The sequence below is a fragment of the Ovis aries genome, chromosome X, assembly GCF_016772045.2.
Source record: "Ovis aries strain OAR_USU_Benz2616 breed Rambouillet chromosome X, ARS-UI_Ramb_v3.0, whole genome shotgun sequence".
NCBI classification, from domain to species: domain Eukaryota; kingdom Metazoa; phylum Chordata; class Mammalia; order Artiodactyla; family Bovidae; genus Ovis; species Ovis aries.
Window position 1 is genome coordinate 100,214,591 of NC_056080.1, and position 24,503 is coordinate 100,239,093.

Here is a 24,503-nt window from a genome sequence, read left to right on the forward strand (position 1 = left end):
TTTGGCCACCTCATGTGAAGAGTTGACTCACTGGAAAAGACCCTGATGCTGGGAGGGATTGAGGGCAGGAGGAGAAGGGGACGACAGAGGATGAGATGGCTGGATGGCATCACCGACTCAATGGACATGAGTCTGAGTGGACTCCGGGAGTTGGTGATGGACAGGGAGGCCTGGCGTGCTGTAATTCATGGGGTCGCAAAGAGTCGGACATGACTGAGCAACTGAACTGAACTGAACTGAAGGGTAATCACGTTCAAGGAATTCAGCACATTTTACTCTTGCTTGTTCGGATACTTGTCTGGGCCAGGGGTCCCCAACCTATAGTGGTCTGTAGCCCTTTAGGAAGTGGGCTGCACAGCAGGAGGTGTGTGAGTGAAGCTTCATCTTCTACTCCCCATCTCTTGCATTACAGCCTGAACCATTCACACCCCACTCCATCACCCCCACCCATGTCTATGGAAAAATTGTTTCCACGAAATCGGTCCCTGGTGCCAAAAAGTTTGGAGACTGCTGGTCTTGGCCCTTTGTCTTTTGCAGGACTATTTTCTCCTTTTTGGTCTTTTCTCAAAGCTTATGAAGAACCATACAAGAGGGAGATGAAAGAATAGAGAGATGTAAACTGTGTGAAAATAAGGCTTGAGAATTATGTTTAGAATTCATTTATCCATTCTATCTGTAGCCTGATTGGCTCTTGAAATGCTAGATGATGCTAGATAATGAATATAACATATCATTCATTCACATTATATCTTAAGATCACATTGAATTGTGCATTTAAACATGTTTAATGAGCATCTACCATATGCGAAAGCCCTGTACTAGGCCCTGAGGATCCAAAGATTAATAAGACATTTTCCTGTCTTTGAAAAATTCAAAGTCTAGGTTGGGAGAACTAGGCCACAGGTAAGTTCCAGGACAAGTTAGGATTCGTAGGAGTTCAAAGGACAAAGAAAATAATTCTGCCTAGGGTGTTGGGGCTGGCTTCACAGAAGAGCGCAGGAATTCATTAGATAGAGAAGAGAAAGGAGGCTATTTCTGGGAGTGGAAAGAGATGCTCAGGCAGAGAGGCATGTTTGGGAAACAGAGAGGCTCAGGGTGGCTGAAACTTGGCATATGGTAGAGCATGACAGGAGGTAAACTTGAGGGAGAAATTTGGTTGAATCCAGGTTGTTGTTTTTGGACTTTAGCCTTTGAGCCCAATAGAAAACCTAAAGAATAGGTCTCTCTGAGTTCTTAAACCTCAAGGGTATTTTAGACAAGGAGATCATATCTGTTTTAGAAAGTCAACCCTAGCAGTGAATGCAGAACAAATTGACGGTGGAGGGAAAAGGGACTAGAAGCAGGGTCATGGACCAGGCAAAAGATAACAAGGGTTTGACCGAAACAGAGGGATAAAGATAAGGAGGCAGATTGGAGAAATGATAAGAAAGCAAAAGGAACTAAAGACTGGCCTGAGAGTTCCAGCTGAAACTATAGATAGATAGTGGCCAAGAAAGGCAATAAGAGGAGCAGGTTGCTGGTGGGATGGGGGAAAAGAATGAGTACTCAGAAAATGTGTGTTCGATAAACAAGTGTTCTTATGAAGCAGATAGTCTGAATTTTTATCAGGTTTTAAAATTTATCTTATGACTTTAAAGGAGATATTGTTCAGTCGCTCAGTTGTGTCTGACTCTTTGGGACCTCATGGGACAGCATGACAGGCTTCCCTGTCCATCGCCAACTTCCAGAGCTTGCTCAAACTCATATCCATTGACTCAAGGATGCCATCCACCCATCTCATCTTCTGTCACCCCCTTCTCTTCCTGCCCTACCTCACCAATTATATTTTGCTTAAGATAGTTCTGAAATCAGCTTTTTTTCTTATTATTTTCTGCATCTGGAGCACCTGAGCTCTTAGCTCCTGGTCCGGGTTCTATCAAAATGTCTACTGTTCATTAAATTCTGTGTAAGTGCAATTTAGAAGGTGACCACTATACACCCTCAAATGCATACATGTTAGTCAAAGCATATACCAACTTTGATGCTGAGTGGGATGTTCTGAACACTGAAATGGATCATCAACAATTTGACCATCTACAGCAAGGAACAGAGGCATATTACTTTTGCCTGTCAGAAAAGGACCAAAAAGGGACTTGCATCAGCAGTGAAGTCAGACTTGTCCAGCCACCTGGAGAAGGTGATTTGGGGCCTTCTGAAAACACCTGCTCAGTACAAGGATTCCAAGCTCAATGGCTCCTCTGTGAAGGGCCTGGTGACTGATGAAAACTCTCATTGAAATCTCCTCCTCAAGGACCAACCAGGAGCTGGAGCAAAAAAAAGTCTACAAGGAAATGTACAAGAGCTGCAGCAAATAAACAGTCTACAAGGAAATGTATAAGACTGCTCTGGAGAATGACATTATTTCTGATACATCTGGCAACTTCTGCAAGCTGACTGTTGCCCTTGAAAAGGGTAGAAGAGCAGAGGATGGCTCTGTCATTGACTATGAACTGATTGGCCCAAGATAACTGAGATCTCTATAATGCAGGAATGAGCAGGAAAGGAACTGATGTCCCCAAGTAGATCAGTATCAAGTGTCACCTCCAGAAAGTATTTGAAAGGTACAAGAGCTAAAGCCCTTATGATCAAGAAGGAGGTCAAAGGAAAACGCTTTCCTGAATCTGGTCCAGTATATTTAAACAAGAAGCCTTTGTGTTTTGCTGACTGACTGTACAACTCCATGAAGGGCAAGGGAACTCACGATAAGGTCCTACTTAGAATCATGGTATCCTGCAGTGAAGGAAGGGGACACATTAAAAACTGGGTCTGAATTTAAGGGAAAGTGCGGTGGGGCCCTGTACTATAACATTCAGGAGGATAGCAAGAGTGACTACCAGGAAGTGTTGCTTTGCCTGAGTTGTAGGGGTGACGCCTGACATGGAACAAGTGTCCAGAAGTGGGCTGTCTGTGCTTCCAGCTGACAGTTCTACAAAATCAGTTTGCTATTAACAATCCCCCTGTGAGGATGACGTTAGCACTTTTCCCCCCACCCTGCCTAAGCACTCCTGGTTTTCCAAGCAAGTCTCTCCTTTTAGTCAAAGAAATGAACATTCAAAGGAGTCAGAAGTAAAATCTATGATATAAAACACTTTGTTTGCCTCTTTTGTACTGCATGGTAAACAGAAGCAAAACAAAACCCAAATATATTCCAAGTATCTTTCCATGTTAAAATTTATCTGCAACATCATTTTTAAAGGCTTTCCATGTTAAAATTCACCTGCAACACCATTATTATAGAAGTACCATAATAAGAAGCACCTATTTATGTGCCAGACATATTGTAGACTACTCAATTCTCACAACTCTATGATATAGATATTATTATTGTTCCACTGTCCCCATTTTTTTTATTGGCCATACTCTGTGGCTTATAGGATCTTAGTTCCCTGACCAGGGATTAAACCTATGCCCCCTGCAGAGGAAGTACAGAGCTCTATCCACTGGACTGTCAGGGAATTCCCTATTGTCACCATTTTAAATTTAGAAAACTGAAGGCCAGAGAAATTAAGCAACTTGCCTAGTAATATAGCTAATAATTGCTCAAACTGGGACTCAAACACAGATAAGGAAGGTCATTTATTTAATCTGTTCCCTATTGCAGGACATTCATACTGTTGCCACATATAAATAATGCTATGATAACAATCTTTACGTGTATCCTTAATGAATTCTTTAGGATAAATTCATAGAGTTGGAATTTCTGGATCACAAGGCTGTTGATACCCATTGCTGAACTACCCTCCAGAAAGCTCATACAAATTCACTTTCCAGCAGTGTTATGAAAATCTTGATTTCTTTGTACTTCTCCAACATTAGATATTACTGATAGTTTTTTAAAAATTGTATGCCCGGATTTCCTTGGTCCAGTGGTTGAGAATCTTCCTTGCAATGCAGGGGGACATGGGTTCATTCCCTGGTTGGAGAACTAAGATCCCACATGTCACTTTGGAGCCTGCATGCCACAATTAGAGAGTCTGTGCATATTTCCATGGACCGTGATGAGAGATCATGTGTCACAACTGGACGCAACCAAATAAATGTTTTTTTTTTTTTTAACTGTATGCCAACTCTTAAGGGATATTATAAAAGTAATCTATTTTCCAAAGCAAGTAGAAAACACTGTGATTTATCCAATAAAGAGTTTTGGATATTCTCTCCCAATGTGCCCCAATATTAGCATTAATCATTGAGAAGTTGTGCAGTAACACGCACCAAATCTTAAAAAAAATTAGTTTTACCTTTAAAAAGTTCTCATATTTATTTCCACACACGTACATATCTTTAAACAAGCAGAATTTTAACAAGTTTAATTCATGCTACTGATGCTCATATCATCATCATTCAAATGCCCAGAAAGTTCACAATATAGAAGGTGCAACACTAGGTTTATAAGATTTACTATCTAATTGAAAAGACATGATTATTTGAACTTAAATATATAATACATTCTATGTACAAGATGGGGCTTTATCTAAATGATAAATGATTGCTATTGAAAACAAAACAAAAGAAGAGAATTGCATGGTGTGGCAAACTCTTCTAATTATGAAAGACTTCCTGGAAGTAATTATTTTTAACTGATATCTAAAGGAGTACACATCAAAGCTATATATGGTCACCCTGCTTATTTAACGTACATACAGGGTACATCGTGTGAAATGCCAGGCTGGATGAAACATAAGCTAGAATCAAGATTGCCAGGAGAAATATCAATAACCTCAGATATGCAGGTGACACCATCCTTATGGCAAAAAAGCAAAGAGGAACTAAAGAGCCTCCTGATGAAAGTGAAAGAGGAGAGTGAAAAAGCTGGCTTAAAACTCAACATTCAGAAAACTAAGATCATGGCATCTGGTCCCATCACTTCATGACAAATAGATGAGGAAGCAAAGGAAACTGTAACAGACTACTTTCTTGGGCTCCAAAATCACTGCAGATGGTGACTGCAGCCATAAAATTAAAAGATGCTTGCTCCTTGGAAGAAAAGTTATGACAAACCTGTGAAGTGAAAGTCGGTCAGTTGTGTCCAACTCTTTGCGACCCCATGAGCTATACAGTCCATGGAATTCTCTAGGCAAAATACTGAAGTGGGTAGCCTTTCCCTTCTCCAGGGGATCTTCCCAACCCAGGGACTGAACCCAGGTTTCCCACATTGCAGGTGAATTCTTTACCAACTGAGCTATCAGGGAAGCCCATGACAAACCTAGACAGAATATTAAAAAGCAGAGACATTACTTTGCTAACAAAGGTCCATCTAGTTAAAGCCATGGTTTTTCCAGTAGTCATGTATGGATGTGAGAGTTGGACCATAAAGAAAGCTGAGTGCTGAAGAATTGATGCTTTTGAACTGTGGTATTGGAGAAGACTCTTGAGAGTTCCTTGGACTGCAAGGAGATCAAACCAGTCAGTCCTAAAGGAAATCAGTCCTTAATATGCATTGGAAGGACTGATGCTGAAGCTGAAGCTCCAACACTTTGGCCCCCTGGTGTGAAGAACTGACTCGTTGGAAAAGACCCTGATGCTGGGAAAGATTGAAGGCAGGAGGAGAAGGGGACGACAGAGGATGAGATGGCTGGATGGCATCACCGACTCGATGGACATAAGTTTGAGCAAGCTCTGGGGGTTGGTGATGGACAGGGAAGCCTGGCATGCTGCAGTCCATGGGGTTGCAAAGAGATGGACATGACTGAGTGACTGAACTGAACAGAAAAGACAGGAAGGAATTGGTTTAGCTTCAGACAAAGGCTCAGAATTTCCTAATGGGAAAAACTTTATCCAGGAAATCCTGAGAAGATTGCCTGACTGAAATTGATGCCATCAGTAAGGATACAGTGTGAAATGTCTGTGGAAGGTAGGGTTTGAAACTGAGCTGAGCTAGATAATTATAAGCCACAATAAAACTTTTAAATTGAACAAAATATGGATCAAATATTGGACTCGGTTGGTCTTTAAGTAATAACTTGGAAAATTAATTGTAGAAAAGGCATTTACAAGAGAGTTCTCCCAAAGGTTAAGTATAAAGGTGGTATATGCAAGGGAGTTGCTTCAGGTCATTTTTCTATATGAAACTTAGTTTTAAAATAGTTTCCTGAGATGTCAATAAATGTCACTGGTATCTTTCGTGTACTAATACATTTCCCATTGTGTCATTCTCTCACACTTTAGGGGGAAAAAGTCCTTGGGAGGAAGCAAGAGTACCAGCACCAGGAATGGTGTCACAGGGCAGGGAGGGTAGGAGTGGGAGCAGGGGCCTGGGAGGGTGCAGGGTGAAGCTGATTCCCAAGTGTTATCTCTAGTGAAGGAATTAAGATAGGAGGAAATATCATGCTTAGTTCCATTTAAGAGAAACCACAGAAAACTAATATTGTAAAGAGACGAAATTTTAAAAATGCTTAACATTCCTAGGTTTGCTAATTTTAACCTATTTCTTACTGTAGTTACTAGAGATAAAGCACTTAGAAAATTCTGAACAAGGGTTATGTGCTATGTTTATGAATGCCTCTGCCTGGTTCTCCAAACAATTTAAAATGGGTTATGAAGATATTGAACATGAACTGAATGTAGGCTAGAAGGACAGAGCATAAAGCAGGGTAAGGAATGTATTACACACTCACTACCACATGGGCCATAAATTAGATTTAGTGTTCATAGTTGCCAATGTGTAAAGCAAAACCAAATCAGGTAAACAAGCATTGGTAGCCATAAAATTAAAAGAGACAAATTGCTCAGGTAAAGTCCAACTGTTCCCGACAGGAAGATGAAAAACTTTTCCTGCTTCTGCTGGAGTAGGGGGAGGTGGAGATGGAGAAGACAGAGCTGCATCAAGTTTAACAGAGTTTCCAGGAAGAGAATTCCTAGTGGAAGAGTTGGAAACAGGCATGCCAACCTCAGAGGTTTCACGGGATACAGCAAAGGGGTAATTCGGGGGAAGACATAGTCTCCATAAGCAGAAGAGGACCTCCATTACTGCTCATCAGAAGTGGGGTGGAGTGGGGCTTCCCTGTGGTCCAGTGATTAAGACTCCCTGCTCCCAACGCAGGGGGCACAGGTCTGATCCCTGATCAGGGAACTAAGATCCTGCATGCTGTGTAGTGTGGCCAAGAAAAGAAAAAGTGGGGTGGGGTGGAGTGATTTCCTGACAGTGGTGAAGAAAAATTTGAGCTTAATTAAGAAAATAATTGTGAGATAGCAGATTTTTACAAGCTTTGTACATACACATCTCTATTTGTGTGTTAAATGGCACCCATAATTCTTTATAGCTCAGGGCTTCCCTTATAGCTTAGTCAGAAAAGAATCTGCCTGCAATGCAGGAAACCTGGGTTCGATCCCTGGGTTGGGAAGATCCCCTGGAGAAGGAAATGGCAACTCAGTCCAATATTCTTGCCTGGAGAATCCCATGGACAGAGCAGCCTGGCAGGCTACGGTACATGGGGTCACAAGAGTTGGACACGACTTAACGACTAGAGAGAGAGAGAGATGATTATAAATGCCCTCAATCACCACATTTTTTTCTAAAACACTGTTCTGCCTACATTTTAATACATTAAAATCAGTGCCAGTTAACTTTTTTAATTGTGGTAAAATATACATAAAATTGGGTGTTAGTTCTAAAAGGTCTTGTAGGTCTTCATAGAACCGTTCAACTTCAGCCTCTTCAGCGTTACTGGTTGGGGCATAGGCTTGGATTACCAAGATATTGAATGGTTTGCCTTGGAAACCAACAGAGATCATTCTGTCATTTTTGAGATTGCATCCAAATACTGCATTTCGGACTCTTTTGTTGACCATGATGGCTACTCCATTTCTTCTAAGGGATTCCTGCCCACAGTAGTAGATATAATGGTCATCTGAGTTAAATTCACCCATTCCAGTCCATTTTACTTCACTGATTCCTAGAATGTTGACATTCACTCTTGCCATCTCCTGTTTGACCACTTCCAATTTGCTTTGATTCATGGACCTGACATTCCAGGTTCCTATGCAATAGTGCTGTTTACAGCATCGGACCTTGCTTCTATCACCAGTCACATCCAGTCCTTTTCATTATAGGGGACTGGAATGCAAAAATAGGAAGTCAAGAAACGCCTGGAGTAACAGGAAAATTTGGCCTTGGTATATGGAATGAAACAGGGCAAAGGCTAATAGAGTTTTGCCAAGAGAACACACTGGTCATAGCAAACACCCTCTTCCAACAACACAAGAGAAGACTCTACACATGGACATCACCAGATGGTCAACACCGAAATCAGATTGATTATATTCTTTGCAGTCAAAGATGGAGAAGCTCTATACAGTCAGCAAAAACAAGACTGGGAGCTGACTGTGGCTCAGATCATGAACTCCTTATTGCCAAATTCAGACTTAAATTGAAGAAAGTGGGGAAAACCACATTATTCAGGTATGACCTAAATCAAATCCCTTATAATTATACAGTGGAAGTGAGAAATAGATTTAAGGGACTAGATCTGATACACAGAGTGCCTGATGAACTATGGATGGAGGTTCATGACATCATACAGGAGACAGGGATCAAGACCATCCCCATGGAAAAGAAATGCAAAAAAAAAAAAAAAAAGCAAAATGGCTGTCTGAGGAGGCCTTACAAATAGCTGTGAAAAGAAGAGGAGCAAAAAGCAAAGGAGAAAAGGAAAGATATGAGCATCTGAATGCAGAGTTCCAAAGAATAGCAAGGAGAGATAAGAAAGCCTTCCTCAGCCATCAATGCAAAGAAATAGAGGAAAACAACAGAATGGGAAAGACTAGAGATCACCTCCAGAAAATTAGAGATACCAAGGGAACATTTCATGCAAAGATGGGGTCAATAAAGGACAGAAATGGTATGGACCTAACAGAGGCAGAAGATATTAAGAAGAGGTGGCAAGAATACACAGAACTGTACAAAAAAGATATTCACGACCAAGATAATCACAATGGTGTGATCACTCACCTAGAGAGAGACATTCTGGAATGCAAAGTCAAGTGGGCCTTAGAAAGCATCACTATGAATAAAGCTAGTGGAGGTGATGGAATTCCAGTTGAGCTATTTCAAATCCTGAAAGATGATGCTGTGAAAGTGCTGTACTCAATATGCCAGCAAATTTGGAAAACTCAGCAGTGGCCATAGGACTGGAAAAGGTCAGTTTTCATTCCAATCCCAAAGAAAGGCAATGCCAAAGAATGCTCAAACTACGGCACAATTGCACTCATCTCACATGCTAGTAAAGTAATGCTCAAAATTGTCCAAGCCAGGCTTCAACAGTGCATGAACCATGAACTTCCAGATGTTCAAGCTGGTTTTAGAAAAGGCAGAGGAACCAGAGATCTAATTGCCAACATCCACTGAATCATCAAAAAAGCAAGAGAGTTTCCAGAAAAACATCTATTTCTGCTTTGTTGACTATGCCAAAGCCTTTGACTGTGTGGATCACAATAAACTGTGGAAAATTCTGAAAGAGATGGGAATACCAGACCACCTGACCACCCTCCTGAGAAACCTATATACAGGTCAGGAAGCAACAGTTAGAACTGGACATGCAACAACAGACTGGTTCCAAATAGGAAAAGGAGTACGTCAAGGCTGTATATTGTCACCCTGCTTATTTAACTTATATGCAGAGTACATCATGAGAAACACTGGACTGGAAGAAGCACAAGCTGGAATCAAGATTGCCAGGAGAAATATCAATAACCTCAGATATGCAGATGACACCACCCTTATGGCAGAAAGTGAAGAGGAACTAAAAGCCTCTTGATGAAAGTGAAAGAAGAGAGTGAAAAAGTTGGCTTAAAGATCAACATTCACAAAACTAAGATCATGGGATATGGTCCCATCAATTCATGGCAGATAGATGGGGAAATAGTGTCAGATTTTATTTTTGGGGGCTCCAAAATCACTGCAGATGGTGATTGCAGCCATGAAATTAAAAGACACTTACTCCTTGGAAGGAAAGTTATGACCAACCTAGATAGCATATTCAAAAGCAGATAGTATATTCATTTGCCAACAAAGGTCCATCTAGTCAAGGCAACGGTTTTTCCTGTGGTCATGTATGGATGTGAGAGCTGGACTGTGAAGAAGGCTGAGTGCCGAAGAATTGATGCTTTTGAACTGTGGTGGTGGAGAAGACTCTTGAGAGTCCCTTGGACTGCAAGGAGATACAACCAGTCTATCCTAAAGGAGATCAGTCCTGGGTGTTCATTGGAAGGACTGATGCTGAAGCTGAAACTCCAGTACTTTGGCCACCTCATGCAAAGAGCTGACTCATTGGAAAAGACTCTGATGCTGGGAGGGATTGGGGGCAGGAGGAGAAGGGGATGACAGAGGATGAGATGGCTGGATGGCATCACCGACTCGATGGACATGAGTTTGAGTGAACTCCGGGAGTTGGTGATGTACAAGGAGGCCTGGCGTGCTGTGATTCATGGTGTCACAAAGAGTCAGACACGACTGAGTGACTGAACTGAACTGAACTGATACATAAAATTTACCATCTTATATTTACCATTTTTTAATTGTACAGCTCAGTACAATTAGTACTGTTAAATAAGTAATTTGTGTTGTTATGTAACAAATCTCTAGAATCCTTTTCATCTTGCAAACATGAGACTCTATAGACTCATGAAAGAACACCGCCCTCATGCCCCTGGCAAACACTATTCCAATCTCTTCTCTGGGAATTTGAATACTCTAGATTCCTGCAGCATCAAATTTAGGGACAGTCTACTATGAGACATGATCCTTAAACTTAAGGTTCATGCATTCAGTAACACTTTTTAAGTACATTTGACCCTTGAACAACATAGGTTTGAACTGCACACATCGATTTATACATGGATTTTTTTTTCAATAAATATACAGCTGGCCCTGAGGGTTCCCACTCATGGGTCCAAACAACCACAGATTGCAAACAATACACAACCTGTGGCTGGTTGAATCTGAGGATTCAAACCCTTGGATATGGAGGGCAGGCTATGGGACTGGAACATACTCAGATTTTGGTATCATCTGCATCATGGAATCAATCCCCCATGGATATACCAAGGTACCAAGGGACAATTATATTTTCAAAACAATATTTGTATCAAGAATGATTTTTCTATTTTGCAATGTGATATATTAGCTAGAAATGAAAACATCTCTATTGTTGATGCTCTGTGAAAAAATTCAAATAGTATAGAAACACATAAGGCAGAAGTAAACATTTTCCCGTAATTCCATGCTCCAGAGATAACTACTAATAATAGATTGATATATATCCTTCTTGACTTATGTAAATACATAGATTATGTTATACACCCTGCTGATTTAACTTATATGCAGAGTACATCATGAGAAACACTGGACTGGAAGAAACACAAGCTGGAATCAAGATTGCCAGGAGAAATATCAATAACCTCAGATATGCAGATGACACCACCCTTAAGGCAGAAAGAGAAGAGGAACTAAAAAGCCTCTTGATGAAAGTGAAAGTGGAGAGTGAAAAAGTTGGCTTAAAGCTCAACATTCAGAAAACTAAGATCATGGCATCTGGTCCCATCACTTCATGGGAAATAGATGGGAAACAGTGGAAACAGTGTCAGACTATTTTGGGGGGCTCCAAAATCGCTGCAGATGGTGACTGCAGCCATGAAATTAAAAGACGCTTACTCCTTGGAAGAAAAGTTATGACCAACCTAGATAGCATATTCAAAAGCAGAGACATTACTTTGCCGACTAAAATCCATCTAGTCACGGCTATGGTTTTACCTGTGGTCATGTATGGATGTGAGAGTTGGACTGTGAAGAAGGCTGAGCACCGAAGAATTGATGCTTTTGAACTGTGGTATTGGAGGAGACTCTTGAGAGTCCCTTGGACTGCAAGGAGATCCAACCAGTCCGTTCTGAAGGAGATCAGCCCTGGGATTTCTTTGGAAGGAATGATGTTAAAGCTGAAACTCCAATAGTTTGGCTACCTCATGCGAAGAGTTGACTCATTGGAAGACTCTGATGCTGGGAGGGATTGGGGGCAGGAGGAGAAGGGGACGACAGAGGATGAGATGGCTGGATGGCATCACTGACTCGATGGACGTGAGTCTGAGTGAACTCCGGGAGTTGGTGATGGACAGGGAGGCCTGGCGTGCTGCGTTTCTTGGGGTCGCAAAGAGTCAGACACGAGTGAGCAACTGAACTGAACTGAACTGATACATGTGATTCTGAACCCTGGGTTTAATTACTAGATACAAAGGTGAGTGAGGCTGCTCAGGATGGTAGAGTGGATAGATGGAAGAAACCTGGGCCTCTGATGACATCACTGAGCCACTGAAGTAACCAACCCCAGAACCTCCTTTCACAAACTTCTTGTTATTTGGTATAATAAAGGTCCCTTATTGTTTAAGTCACTTCTAGTTGAATTTTGTTGCTTTTGCCCAGAACATTCTAATTATCATTTCATTCTCCTAGATAATTCAGCCTATCTATAATGAAGGCACATATGTATCTCCATAAATTTTATAATGAGGTAATACTTGGAACAAAATAAAGCATATGCATAATGCTGTTACAGCAAGCTAAACCAATAAGCCTTGAAATTCTCATCATCAAATAAGGTAAAATGACTTCAGTTCTGCCAAACCCAATCCATTGTACAAGATGGTTTATTTTAAATATACATGATATTAAGCTGAACCTTATGGGAACTAAGAGCCTAGAAATCCTAAGGAAAATTATGCATTTAAAAAATGCCAGGTACCTAGTTTCTCTACATAGATTCTATTACTAGTAAAAGACATATTTAATGAGCATTTAGCAGTATTCTTGCCTTTAGAATTCCATGGATAGAGGAGCCTGATGGGCTACAGTCCATGGGGCGGCAAAGAGTTGGACAACTTTCACTTTTAGTAGGTATCATTGCTGTGCCAAGTGTTTTACACTGATTGATATAATCACAACAAACTTATGAGGCAGAAGCTATTACATTCCCATTTTACAGATGAGGAAATTAAGGTGCAGAAAGGATAATCTGTCCCCAGATAATCAAGTTCATATGTATAGTGCCATTTATGGGTCCTTGCCTCTCAGTCATATTTTAACCCAATCCATTCTGGCTTCTTCTACCCTTTTCTCCACTGAACTTTCTTTCAAATTAAAGTTCATAATAAGCTCCATTTTGGTAACTCAAAGGACACATTTCAGTCTTTATCATGTCTAACCACTTTGTTTTCTGTGGTTTTTCATGGTACTACTCTCCTCTGAGTCTCCTCCCATCTCTCTGACCATTCCATCATAGTCTTACTTGGTGGAGCCTTTTCTGAGATTGTCAAAAAAGCAAGAGCGTTCCAGAAAAAAAAAAAACAAACATTTATTTCTGCTTTATTGACTATGCCAAAACCTTTGACTGTGGATGACAACAAACTGTGGAAAATTCTGGAAGAGATGGGAATACCAGACCACCTGACCTGCCTCTTGAGAAACCTGTATGCAGGTCAGGAAGCAACAGTTAGAACTGGACATGAAATAACAGACTGGTTCCAAATAGGAAAAGGAGTACGTCAAGGCTATATATTGTCACCCTGCTTATTTAACTTCTATGCAGAGTACATCATGAGAAATGCAGGACTGGAAGAAGCACAAGCTGGAATCAAGATTGCCAGGAGAAATATCAATAACCTCAGATATGCAGATGACACCACCCTTATGGCAGAAAGCAAAGAAGAACTAAAGAGCCTCTTGATGAAAGTGAAAGAGGAGAGTGAAAAAGTTGGCTTAAAGCTCAACATTCAGAAAACTAAGATCATGGCATCTAGTCCCATCACTGCATGGCAAATAGATGGGGAAACAATGGAAACAGGGACAGACTTTATTTTGGGGGGTTCCAAAATCACTGCAGATGGTGATTGCAGCCATGAAATTAAAAGACACTTACTCCTTGGAAGGAAAGTTATGACCATATTAAAAAGTAGAGACATTCATTTACCAACAAAGGTCCATCTAGTCAAGGCTATGGTTTTCCAGTAGTCATGTATGGATGTGAGAGTTGGACTGTGAAGAAAGCTGAGCGCCGAAGAATTGATGCTTTTGAACTGTGGTGGTGGAGAAGACTCTTGAGAGTCCCTTGGACTGCAAGGAGATCCAACCAGTCTATCCTAAAGGAGATCGGTCCTGAATATTCATTGGAAGGACTGAAGCTAAAGCTGAAACTCCAATACTTTGGCCCTCTGATGCAAAGAACTGACTCATTTGAAAAGACCCTGATGCTGGGAAAGATTGAAGGTGGGAGGAGAAGGGGACGACAGAAGATGAAGTAGTTGGATGGTATCACCGACTCAACCGACATTAGTTTGAGAGAACTCTGGGAGTTGGTGATGGACAGGGAGGCCTGGCGTGCTGCAGTCCATGGGGTGGCAAAGAGTCAGACTGAGCGACTGAACTGAACTGAACTGAACTTTCTGAGATTGATTTTTAAAGTTTTTCCCTATTCCTCTTCTTCTCTTATACTCTCTCCGTAGGTCATTTCATTCATTCCCATAGCTTCAAATAATGATCTATTAATGATCCTAAATGTATCTCTAGCCCAGATCTCTATCCCAAGCTTCAAACTTGTATATATAACATCTCCACCTGAAGATATCAGAGAACCTCAAACTTAACAAGTCCAAAACTAAACTCATCTTCCCTTCTAAATCTACTCTTCTGCCAATGTTCCCTTCCATCAGTTCCACTATCCCATCAATTGCCCAAGTCAGAGAGCTAGTAATCATCTTTGCCTCCATTGTGTCCCACTCTCCATCGAATCTATCACCAACTGATCCTACTTTTCAAATATCTCATGGATCTTCCCACAGCCACTGCATTTGTCCAAGTTACTATCAGCTGTTTGCCAGAGTTATTACAGTTGCCCATCTGATCTTCTTACATCTACTTTTGTCCTCTTCCAATCTACTTGCTACTCTGAAGCCAGGCTAATCTTTTTAGGAGTGCAAATTTGATCACAGACTTAGACTGGTCTGTGATTTGGTCAGTCGCAGGCTTAGAATTCTTCAATGAGTTTCCATTGAAAATAGGACAAAGTGGAAAGTCTTTCCTTTTTTCGGCTGTACTGCATGGCTTATGGGACCTTAGTTTCCCTAACCAGGGTTTGATTTCAGGCCCTGGCAGTGAAATCCTAACCACTGGACTGCTAGGCAATTCCCAAAGTGCAAAATCTTTAAAATGACTTTTAAGGCCCTACAAGATTTTTCACAAGTTTACATCTCCAACGTCATTTCTCTCCATTTCATCTTTACTTTCACTCTAGCTAGAATGGATTGAGGAAGAAAGATTTGTTTAATGAACAGTTCTAATTTTCCCCCAATATACTATTATTGCATTTGTGGTAATAATGTTGAATATCATTTTATAAAGAGGAAAGTGCTCAGTTTTAAGATTAGAAAGCAATATTTTAAAATAGAATCCAAGCTATAGCATTTCATTAAAATGTTCTATAGCTTTCATCATATTAAATCATGTAAGAGGAAATACATGAATAATTGTATGTCAACAAAGCAGATAATCTAAATGAAATGGACAAATTTCTAAAAACACACAAATTACCAAACTAACTCAAGAGGAAATATAAAATCTCAACAGACCTGTTAACAAGTAAAGAGAGAGACTCTGTTTCCAAAACCTCCCAACAAAAAAGTCTATAGCCAGATGGCTTCACTGGTGATTTCTATCAAACATTTAAAGAATCAACACCAATCTTAATAAAACTCTGCCAAAAATATAAGAGAAGGAACATTCCCTAACACATTCTATAATATCAGCATTACCCCAACACCAAAGTCAGCAAAGATACTATAAGAAAACTATGGACCAATATCCCTTATGACTGTAAGTGGAAAAATTCTCAACAAAATAATAGCAAACCAAATCCCATAGTACATTAAAAGGATTATACACCAAGACTAAGTGGGATCTATCCTAGGAATTCAAAGGTGTTCAATAAAAGAAAACCAAAGTAGTAAATCATATTAACAGAATGGAGAGGAAAAAACAACATAATCATCTGAATAGATGCAGAAAAAGCCTCTGAAACAATTCAACATCCTTTGATGATTAAAAAAAAAAAAAGACTCAGCAAGCAGGAGTAGAAAGGGATTTCCCTAACATGAAAAAGGGCATTTACCCAAACCTTTAGCTAATATCATACTCAATGATGAAAGACTGAAAGCTTTCCATTTATGATCAGGAATAAGGCAAGGATGTGTGTTTTTTGAGACAAGAGAGGTGGTGGTTGAATAACATTGTGAATTCACCAAATGCCCCTGAATTGTAACTTTAAAATAACTATGTGCTATATGAATTTCACCTCAACAAAATGAGTCCTAGAGTGAAACATTTATTCACTTTGGCTTACTGACGTACAAGCATATTTCCTATGTTTACAGGATAATTAGTAGATGAGTTATCATTTAGAGACGGCATTATAACACCATGAAAAACAAACTATATTTTCAATTCAAGATAAATATGAGATAAAGTCAAGCTATAAGCCTGAAAATTACCCTTAGGAGAACTTGCAAATTCCCCCCTCAAAATCAGATTGTTCTTTTAAAAACTGGAAGCCAGATGGTTTTATACGTAAAAACAAACCTCAATGTTAAATCCACGTGGGATTTAAAAGTTCATTCTCCTGCAGCTGCAGCAGCTGCACCAATCATAACTGCAGTCAGTGTGATTATTTTTCCTTCACTAATGTTTAGAACAATGTTTCTCAAAGTGGAAACTTGTTTAGAAATGCAAGTTCTCAGGCCCCACCCTAAAACTCCTGAATCATAAACTCTGGGGTTGAGGGCCAGTCATCTGTTCTAACAAGCCTTCCAGATTCACACTCAAGTTTGAGAACCACTGGTCAACAACAATAGATAATGGCACCCCACTCCAGAACTCTTGCCTGGAAAATCCCATGGATGGAGGAGCCTGGTAGGCTACAGTCCATGGGGTCGTGAAGAGTCAGACATGACTGTGTGACTTCACTTTCGCTTTTCACTTTCATGCACTGGAGAAGGAAATGGCAACCCACTCCAGTGTTCTTGCCTGGAGAATCCCAGGGACGGGGGAGCCTGGTGGGCAGACGTCTATGGGGTCTCACAGAGTCAAACATGACTGAAGCGACTTATCAGCAGCAGCACAAGCATTTTCTTACCAGACTGTGTTGTGTCATACATGTTGCACTGTTTCTTCGAGTTGTTATTGAATCAGATCGTAACACTTGTGAACTATCACTAAGAAGAAAAGGAAAACATATGTCATTTAAAATTCATTACAAACTTTTTTTTAAAGAAATAAGATTTCAAATCCTTAAACAACATTGCCATTGATGTAAATATCTTCTTTGTGGAGACAGCTGTGCAGCTGTAGAAAATAAAACATGCGTGCACACACACACACACACACACACACAAATCCTTAGTTGACTGAACCTAAACAAGTGTCCATGTAAGGTAAGGAATTCTCAAGCATGCCCTTTTACCTCTAATCATGCTACCAAGAATAAGTATAAATTATTGTGGCCTTAGAGACACATCATTTTCTGTGTAAAGCTGTAACCAATTTAAAGTTGTGATTGAAGCTATTATGTGCTAGCAGCAATTTCCTCTGGACTCCCAAACATTCACATGGATGAGAGGGATAGCCACTAGCAGGGTCAATAGAAATGAGCTTTTCAGATATGTCTCATTTGGCCTACCCAGTGTTAAAAATGTTTTTTAATTAACTGTGCACACTTGGAACAACTATGGAGATTTCACATAAAGAATTCGGATTCCAGGTTTCTGGCTTCTGTTGAAATTTTGCAAGACTTTGCCACACTGACTCACATTCCCCCATGGCAGCAATGAACTGAGCTGAGCAACCACTGCCTGCTGAAGATGTTCCTAGTTTCCTCAGCTTTGAAAGTGCCTGCTTAGCCAGCCTTGACCTGATTTGAGCTTGGGACCCTGAAGAAATCTTTCCCTATTTATGTTTTCATTTTGTTATAACTTTAGAAGCATTTTTATTTTATATTGGACTCTAGTTGATTTACAATGCATTAGTTTCAGATATACAGCAAAGTGATTCAGTTATACATACATATATATCTTTTTTTCAAATTCTTTTCTCATTTAGGTTATTACAGAATATTGATGAGAGTTCCTTGTGCTATACAGTAAGTCCTTGTTGATTGCCTAGTAAATATAGTAAAGTATGTCATTATAACTTTTTTTATTTTGAAACTCACAAGAAATTGCAAAAAGAATATAGAGTGTTCTTGTGTACCTTTCGTCCAGGTTTCCCTAATGATAATAACCTATCTTTAACATGTTCTTTTCCACTCCCTATATCCAATTAAGTGCCAGTTCTTTTAGGTTTTACCCATGATTTTTCATGTCCATCATGCTTTCCAGGTTCCTTGCTAAAAAGTAATTCAAAGCATTCTTACTTTTCCACCAACTCTGTAATAGTCTAATTGGTCAGCTCATCTCTGTTCTTTTCCTACTGCAATCAGCTTGCTCTCCTGCTCACAACTTTCAGTGATTCTCTTCATTGCCTTCTGAATTCAGTTACATTCTTTACTATAACTTTTGGGCTTCCCTGGTGGCTCAGACGGTTAAGAATCCACCTGCAATGTGGGAGACCTGGGTTCAGTCCCTGGATTGGGAAGATGCCCTGGAGGAGGGCATGGCAACCCACTCTAGTATTCTTGCCTGGAGAATCCCCATTGATAGATGGAGCCTGGCGGGCTACAGCCTATAAGGTCACAAAGAGTCGGACACGACTGAGCAACTAGGCACACACACTATAATTTTCAAAGCCCTCCACAATTTAGCTCCACAGACTTTTGGATTTCACAGACCAGGAAAATTTCAAAACAAAATCTTGGCACAAACATGCAGTTGCATTTTCTCTTGCCAAGTAAGGTCATTAAAAAAAATCTCATCAACTACCATCATTTCATTTATAAAAGGGCATTTTGTTATTTAAAAAAAAAAAAGCAGGACTGACAATACAGGTCAGAGTAAAATACAGTAATGCCCAGGAAAGTATGCTGTATTTAACTTTTTAAAACCATGGATTAGGTAGAATGTCACTTGGGATCAGCACTGGTCAGTAGGTAAACATTTGGGAGCCAGTGATCCAGGCAGAGTTGACCAGCATTCTAGAATACACCTATACTTTCCTACTTCCAAGCCTATTCCATGTTCTTGAAATGCTGTTCAGTTACCTGGCCCCCTTTCTTCCAGTCTGCTTTCAATCAACTTATTTGTTAGGACCCATCTTAAGTGCCATCTAATCCAAGAAACTTTCTTGTATTCCTCACCAATCCTGTCATTTCTAACTCCCTTCTTTTAATTACCCTAGGACTTTCTTTCCCTTCTAAGCACAGATCTTACTCGACCATACATTTAAGTCTTCTCAGTATTCATTTTCCCTATTAAAAGCTTATTGAGCCTTGAGATACATCTTTGCAGTGCAGTAATTTGCATATAATAGGCAGTAACAATGTTTATGAGAGGATATGTGTATATGTATATTTTTACTTCCTTTCCCAGTCATTTTCCCCTACGAGAACAGGAATATATTTTAGCAGTTACTACTAGGAAGTTGGAGGGTCACTAATGGGTTGCATATTTCCACTGTCTTTTGCATGTGGGAGGTAATTCTTTAAAAAAAATTTTATTGGAATATAGTTGATTCATGTGTTAGTTTCAAGGTGTACAGCTAGGTGAATCAGTTATGCATATACATGTATACACTCTATTGTAGATTCTTTTCCCATACAAGCATTACAGAGTATTGAGTAGAGTTCTCTGTGCTATACATTAAGTCCTTATTGGTTATCTATTTTATATATAGTAATGTGTACATAATGGCAACCCACTTCTTCCAGGTTTGTATTAATACAAGCTTATAAAACCAGTGTGCTTGCACTCAGTCGCTTTAGCCATGTCCATCTCTTTGCGACTCCGTGGACTATAGCCCACCAGGCTTCTCTGTCCATGGGATTCTCCAGGCAAGAACACTGGAGTGGGTTGCCATGCCCTCCTCCAGGGGATCTAGACGGTTGATAAAGTCTGTCAAGGGCCAGACAGTAAATATTGTGGGCTTTGTGATCCATACAATCTTTGCTGCAATTACTCAACTCTGCCACTGTAGTATAAAAGTGGCCCAAAGATAGTAAGTGAACAAGGGGATGTGGCTATGTTACAATAAAATTTTATTTGCAAAACCAATCAGTTTGGCCCCCAGGCAATAGCTTGTCTTTCAAACAGAATTGAGGCACTAACAGTTTAAATGCAGGGTCAGACTAGTGGTATTTAAAGAGGGAAGGCACTGGCAGAAATCCAAGAACTTAATCTCTAATAAGGGCCACAGAAGTAGAAGAAAAAAATACCTTTAAATAAAATCACTGACACCAGTAGTGAAGTCAGCCACCTTGAGGGGCTAAAGATAGAATCAAGAGCTTCAAAACTTTTGACATTGATATTTTTATTAATACAAGATGAATACAAAAATGTACAGGAACTTAAGAAATAGTGATGTTTGTATTGAAGAGTTGACATTTACACAACAAATTCTGCAAATGCTGGTGCAAGGGAGACAAGTCTTTATACATAGGAAACATCAAACAAAATTGGAAAACTGCTTCAAAGAAGTGCAACAATATTTAGTGAGCTGTGAAAGATGCAAGGCAATGAGTATGAGAGGCCAAGTAAAAGAAAGTGCAGTGAGCAGTGGACATACTCCACTGAAAAGAATCTGCAAGAAAATGAATGCAACTAAAGTGAAGGGAAGTCACTCAATCATGTCTGACTCTTTGCGACCCCATGGACTGTAACCCACCAGGCTCCTCAGTCCATGGAATTTTCCAGGCAAGAGTACTGGAGTGGGTTGCCATTTCCTTCTCCAGGGGATCTTCCCAACCCAGGGATCGAACCCGGGTCTCCTGCACTGCAGGCAGACGCTTTACCATCTGAGCCACCAGGGAATGCAACTAAGGCTCCCTGTAATTCTGCTCTAAATTTTTCTTGTTGATTACATGCTAAGCTTGTCACAACAGCACAAAATATGCCCTCAGATCACTCGGACCAGTTCCTTGACCTCAGGCATGTCATCTATCATTCCTATGCTACTTCTTGATAGACAAGAGTCCCTGGACTTGGTCTATCTTTCGGTTTAATTCCTACTAGAGAAATATGCAACTGCCCTTCACCATTCTGTACAAAAATTCATGTCCAGCATCAGGATCTTAAGCTATGGAGTTCTACACTGTAACCACGCTCTAATATAATGCACATTTCCAATCTTTTGCAGAACAAAGTAAAGTATGAAGGGATAACTGTGATCACTCTCTTTATTTCCAGGACTTTGAGGATTGGGACAAGGGACCTGGTCAGCTGCCCCTCACCCCCCACCCCAGCACTTAATATATTAAATAGAATCCACATGTTCCTGCAAATATATATTCTCCATCATCTACATATTTGTGACTTGTTTCTTCATTTCATAGAGCTTTTCAATAAAATGAACATTCTCAAGTATTTTCTTCTACTAGCAGAGTGCACCCATAACAATTCATTTATTCACACAACAGGATTTAGAGTAGAATCCTGAATTTATAGCATGTTCTTTTTCTCGGTACAACATGCAGAGCTGTCTCCACCCCTTATTTTTCTATCTGCCTATTTTAAAAGGTAATGTATTATTTTCAGGTCACTCTTAGTTTGTGTTTCATTTTGTTAGAACATACTCTCCCTTAACTCAAAAGACCAGAAAGCTGCATTTATTTAATTAGTCAGCTTAGATACTGACTGAAGTGAAGTGAAGTCGCTCAGTTGTGTCCAACTCTTTGCGACCCCGTGGACTGTAGCCTACCAGGTTGCTCTGTCCATGGGATTCTCCAGGCAAGAATACTGGAGTGGGTTACCATTTCCTTCTCCAGGGGATCTTCCCAACCCAGGGATCGAACCCGGGTCTCCCACACTGCAGGCAGATGATCTACCCTCTGAGCCAGTGGACAAAGCACTAGCTTAGGAGTCTGGAGCCACAGCTTCCTAGTACTGATCGATTACTGACTATGACATCTTGGAGACTGATGGACCTGTTAGCCCATACATTAAACAAGGAGGGTAGATCTGGTCTCCTGAGTTCTCATCTAACAGTTGTGAATTACAGCTATCAAGTAGGATGATGCCAGCAAAAGGTGAGGTGCAAACTTAATAAAATGTATGCAGTGAAGGCATTTTTCAGACATTTTTACAATACTGAGAAAAACTTATAATACTGGGATGTGAAATCCAAGATCTCACTTTAAAATTCTATTTTAAGAAATAAGGTTGAGTCAGGCCAGATCTTTGGATATATGCAAGAAATACAGTTAACCATCAGTTAATCTTTTAAACCTTTTTTCATCATCAGATCTCTAGAGTCTTTTTAGACATTTCCTCCCTCATTAGCTCCTCTTCGAGAATTCCCACACAATTTTAATAACACAAATATACTGCATATCTGTCTATGTGCCATATATGCATATCTGTTTTATGCATATGAGAAAAAAACTTTCACCTGCCAAGAACTAAGTAGGGCCAACGTAGGTTACTGAGAATACAAAAGTAGGAGATCAATTTTCTGTCATAGCTAAATTTTTTGTTCAAATAAAAACTAGCTGTAAAAAAGGCCCAAGCTTATTTACTTGCCAACCATTCCCACTCTGAGTGTGCTAAGGTGAAGGTCAGAGGTGACAAAGTAGATGAGAGAATGACAAAAATTACAGTCATTACAGATCTGGAGGTGAGGGTGGGGAGTACACAATTTCTTCAATGGTGTGGGTAAGAGATGGGGTGAAGTTAGAGAAAGCCGTGCTCCACACCAAATAGCTGTTGCTTTCGGGTCCTGGATCCTGATGAACTGTCAGAAGAGGACGTCACGTTTCATTTGTGCCCTTGCCTTACAGCCAGCCTGTCCCCCTTCCCCCCGCCCCCAGGCTGAGAGTGGGATCTTCCGGTCACCAGGAGCAAGGGAGATACCTGCAGAACCTCGATGAGTCAAGAAGTGGGAATGCTATTGTAAGTCACTTTCTTGCAACTCTTGCCACCCTTTCCCGCCCGCGCAGGCCTCCTCCAATATCTCAATCCTGCTCACCCAAGGCCACTGATCAAAGGGGCGCTGCTGGATCGCCTCAAAGTGTTATCTTCTGTAGTGGTTGAACTCGGCAGCCCCTCCAATTGTAGTTCCATTTTCTCCCGTGCTCTGTCCGTGCAGAAGCTTAGTTTGGAGCTCTCTGGTTTTTCTGGCTCCCGTTCACATAAGAAGTCAGCTAAGTGAGGAGATGATGTGGGGAGAGAGGAAAAAGAAGAGAGAGAAAGAAGTTCTTAGACAAGTGCGTGCTCACTTTTGCAGCCCTACCATCCCTAACACCAGTGGGCACAAAGTGGGACAGGACTGGCTCCGACCCTCCTAACTCCAAGCTTGGGGCACCTAACACTGAGATCTTCCACCTCCAAGCCTGTAATGAACATGAGGAATTTATCGTAATCCGTGAATCCTCCTTTATTTCCCTCAGCCAAGGAAACCCGGGTAAGCCTTTCCCGTCAAAACAAAAACTGCAACCCACTGCCTTGCAGAATCATTTGGGCACTGCGCTTCTGCGCATGCGTCCTGGGTCCGGCCCGCTGACGCACGTTTACTACGTAAGCAATGAGCATTATTACGGGCGCCTGTGTCCGCGGTGAAGCGGGCGCACGCGCAGTGAAGGAGCCTTTTTTCGCAAGCCAGGCACTCTCTTCTCTCTGCCTAGTGCGGATTCACCTTGGTTGTTCCTCCTCTCCTCCCGTGTTAACCCTAGCATGGTTTCCTTAAGCATTATTTAGGAAAGAAAGGATGGAAATAAGGTGTATGGGAGCGCCATCTTTTCTGCCCTAAATCTAATACTCAGTTTGGGTTAGCTCATTGTCTCATGACTGAGGCAACAAGCTTGTTACCTCTCATGAATTTTTCCATCCTGTTACAAAAGACAACCTAAACCTTTGCAATGTACAAAACACTAAAGCCTGGGGGTGGCGGTGGAGGAGAGGACCACCCGCTCTCAAAGGGTCATGTTAAAGTCCTAACACAATTGAAACCAATTGCGCTAATAGTTGTGTGTGTGTGTGTGTGTGTGTGTGTGTGTTGAATTTAGTATCCATTCAAATCAGTGTTGCCGTTTAACATTGTAAGAACTGCTCTTTTAGAATTTTTTTTTTTACCACCTCTTAACTCCATACTAATAATTTTGAAAAACCACCCATCTTAGGAACCATATAGAGAAATGGCAGAGAAGGCAAGTGAAACGATTGAAATGGGAGTTATTAATTAAAAGAATCATAACACGGTATAGCACTTTACAGTTTAAAAAGATGTTTTCACATATTTATCTCAATTGGTTCTATCATTAACCCTGTTCAGCTAATCAGTGGTGAATTTAAAA

The 24,503-nt window shown here is 40.6% G+C and overlaps 1 protein-coding gene, 1 non-coding gene and 1 pseudogene across 2 annotated transcripts in view; 1 reads left to right on the forward strand and 2 right to left on the reverse strand.

Moving 5' to 3' along the window:
• The window catches only part of PABIR3 (PABIR family member 3), a 63,455-nt gene extending 39,336 nt beyond the window's left edge, over positions 1-24,119 (reverse strand). The window contains exons 1-3 of the mRNA XM_015105019.4: positions 23,652-24,119; positions 23,180-23,354; positions 17,205-17,283 (exon numbers count right to left, since the gene is read on the reverse strand). Of these exons, the coding sequence (XP_014960505.2) occupies positions 17,205-17,283; positions 23,180-23,354; positions 23,652-23,742 (345 nt within the window). The 5' untranslated portion in view covers positions 23,743-24,119. The remainder of the gene's footprint in view (positions 1-17,204; positions 17,284-23,179; positions 23,355-23,651) is intronic.
• On the forward strand, positions 1,894-2,915 carry LOC105605577 (annexin A2-like; annotated as a pseudogene).
• TRNAC-GCA (transfer RNA cysteine (anticodon GCA)) lies at positions 20,955-21,026 on the reverse strand. Its single transcript has one exon. It is a non-coding gene; the product is annotated as a tRNA-Cys (tRNA).
• Positions 24,120-24,503: the final 384 nt, after the last annotated feature.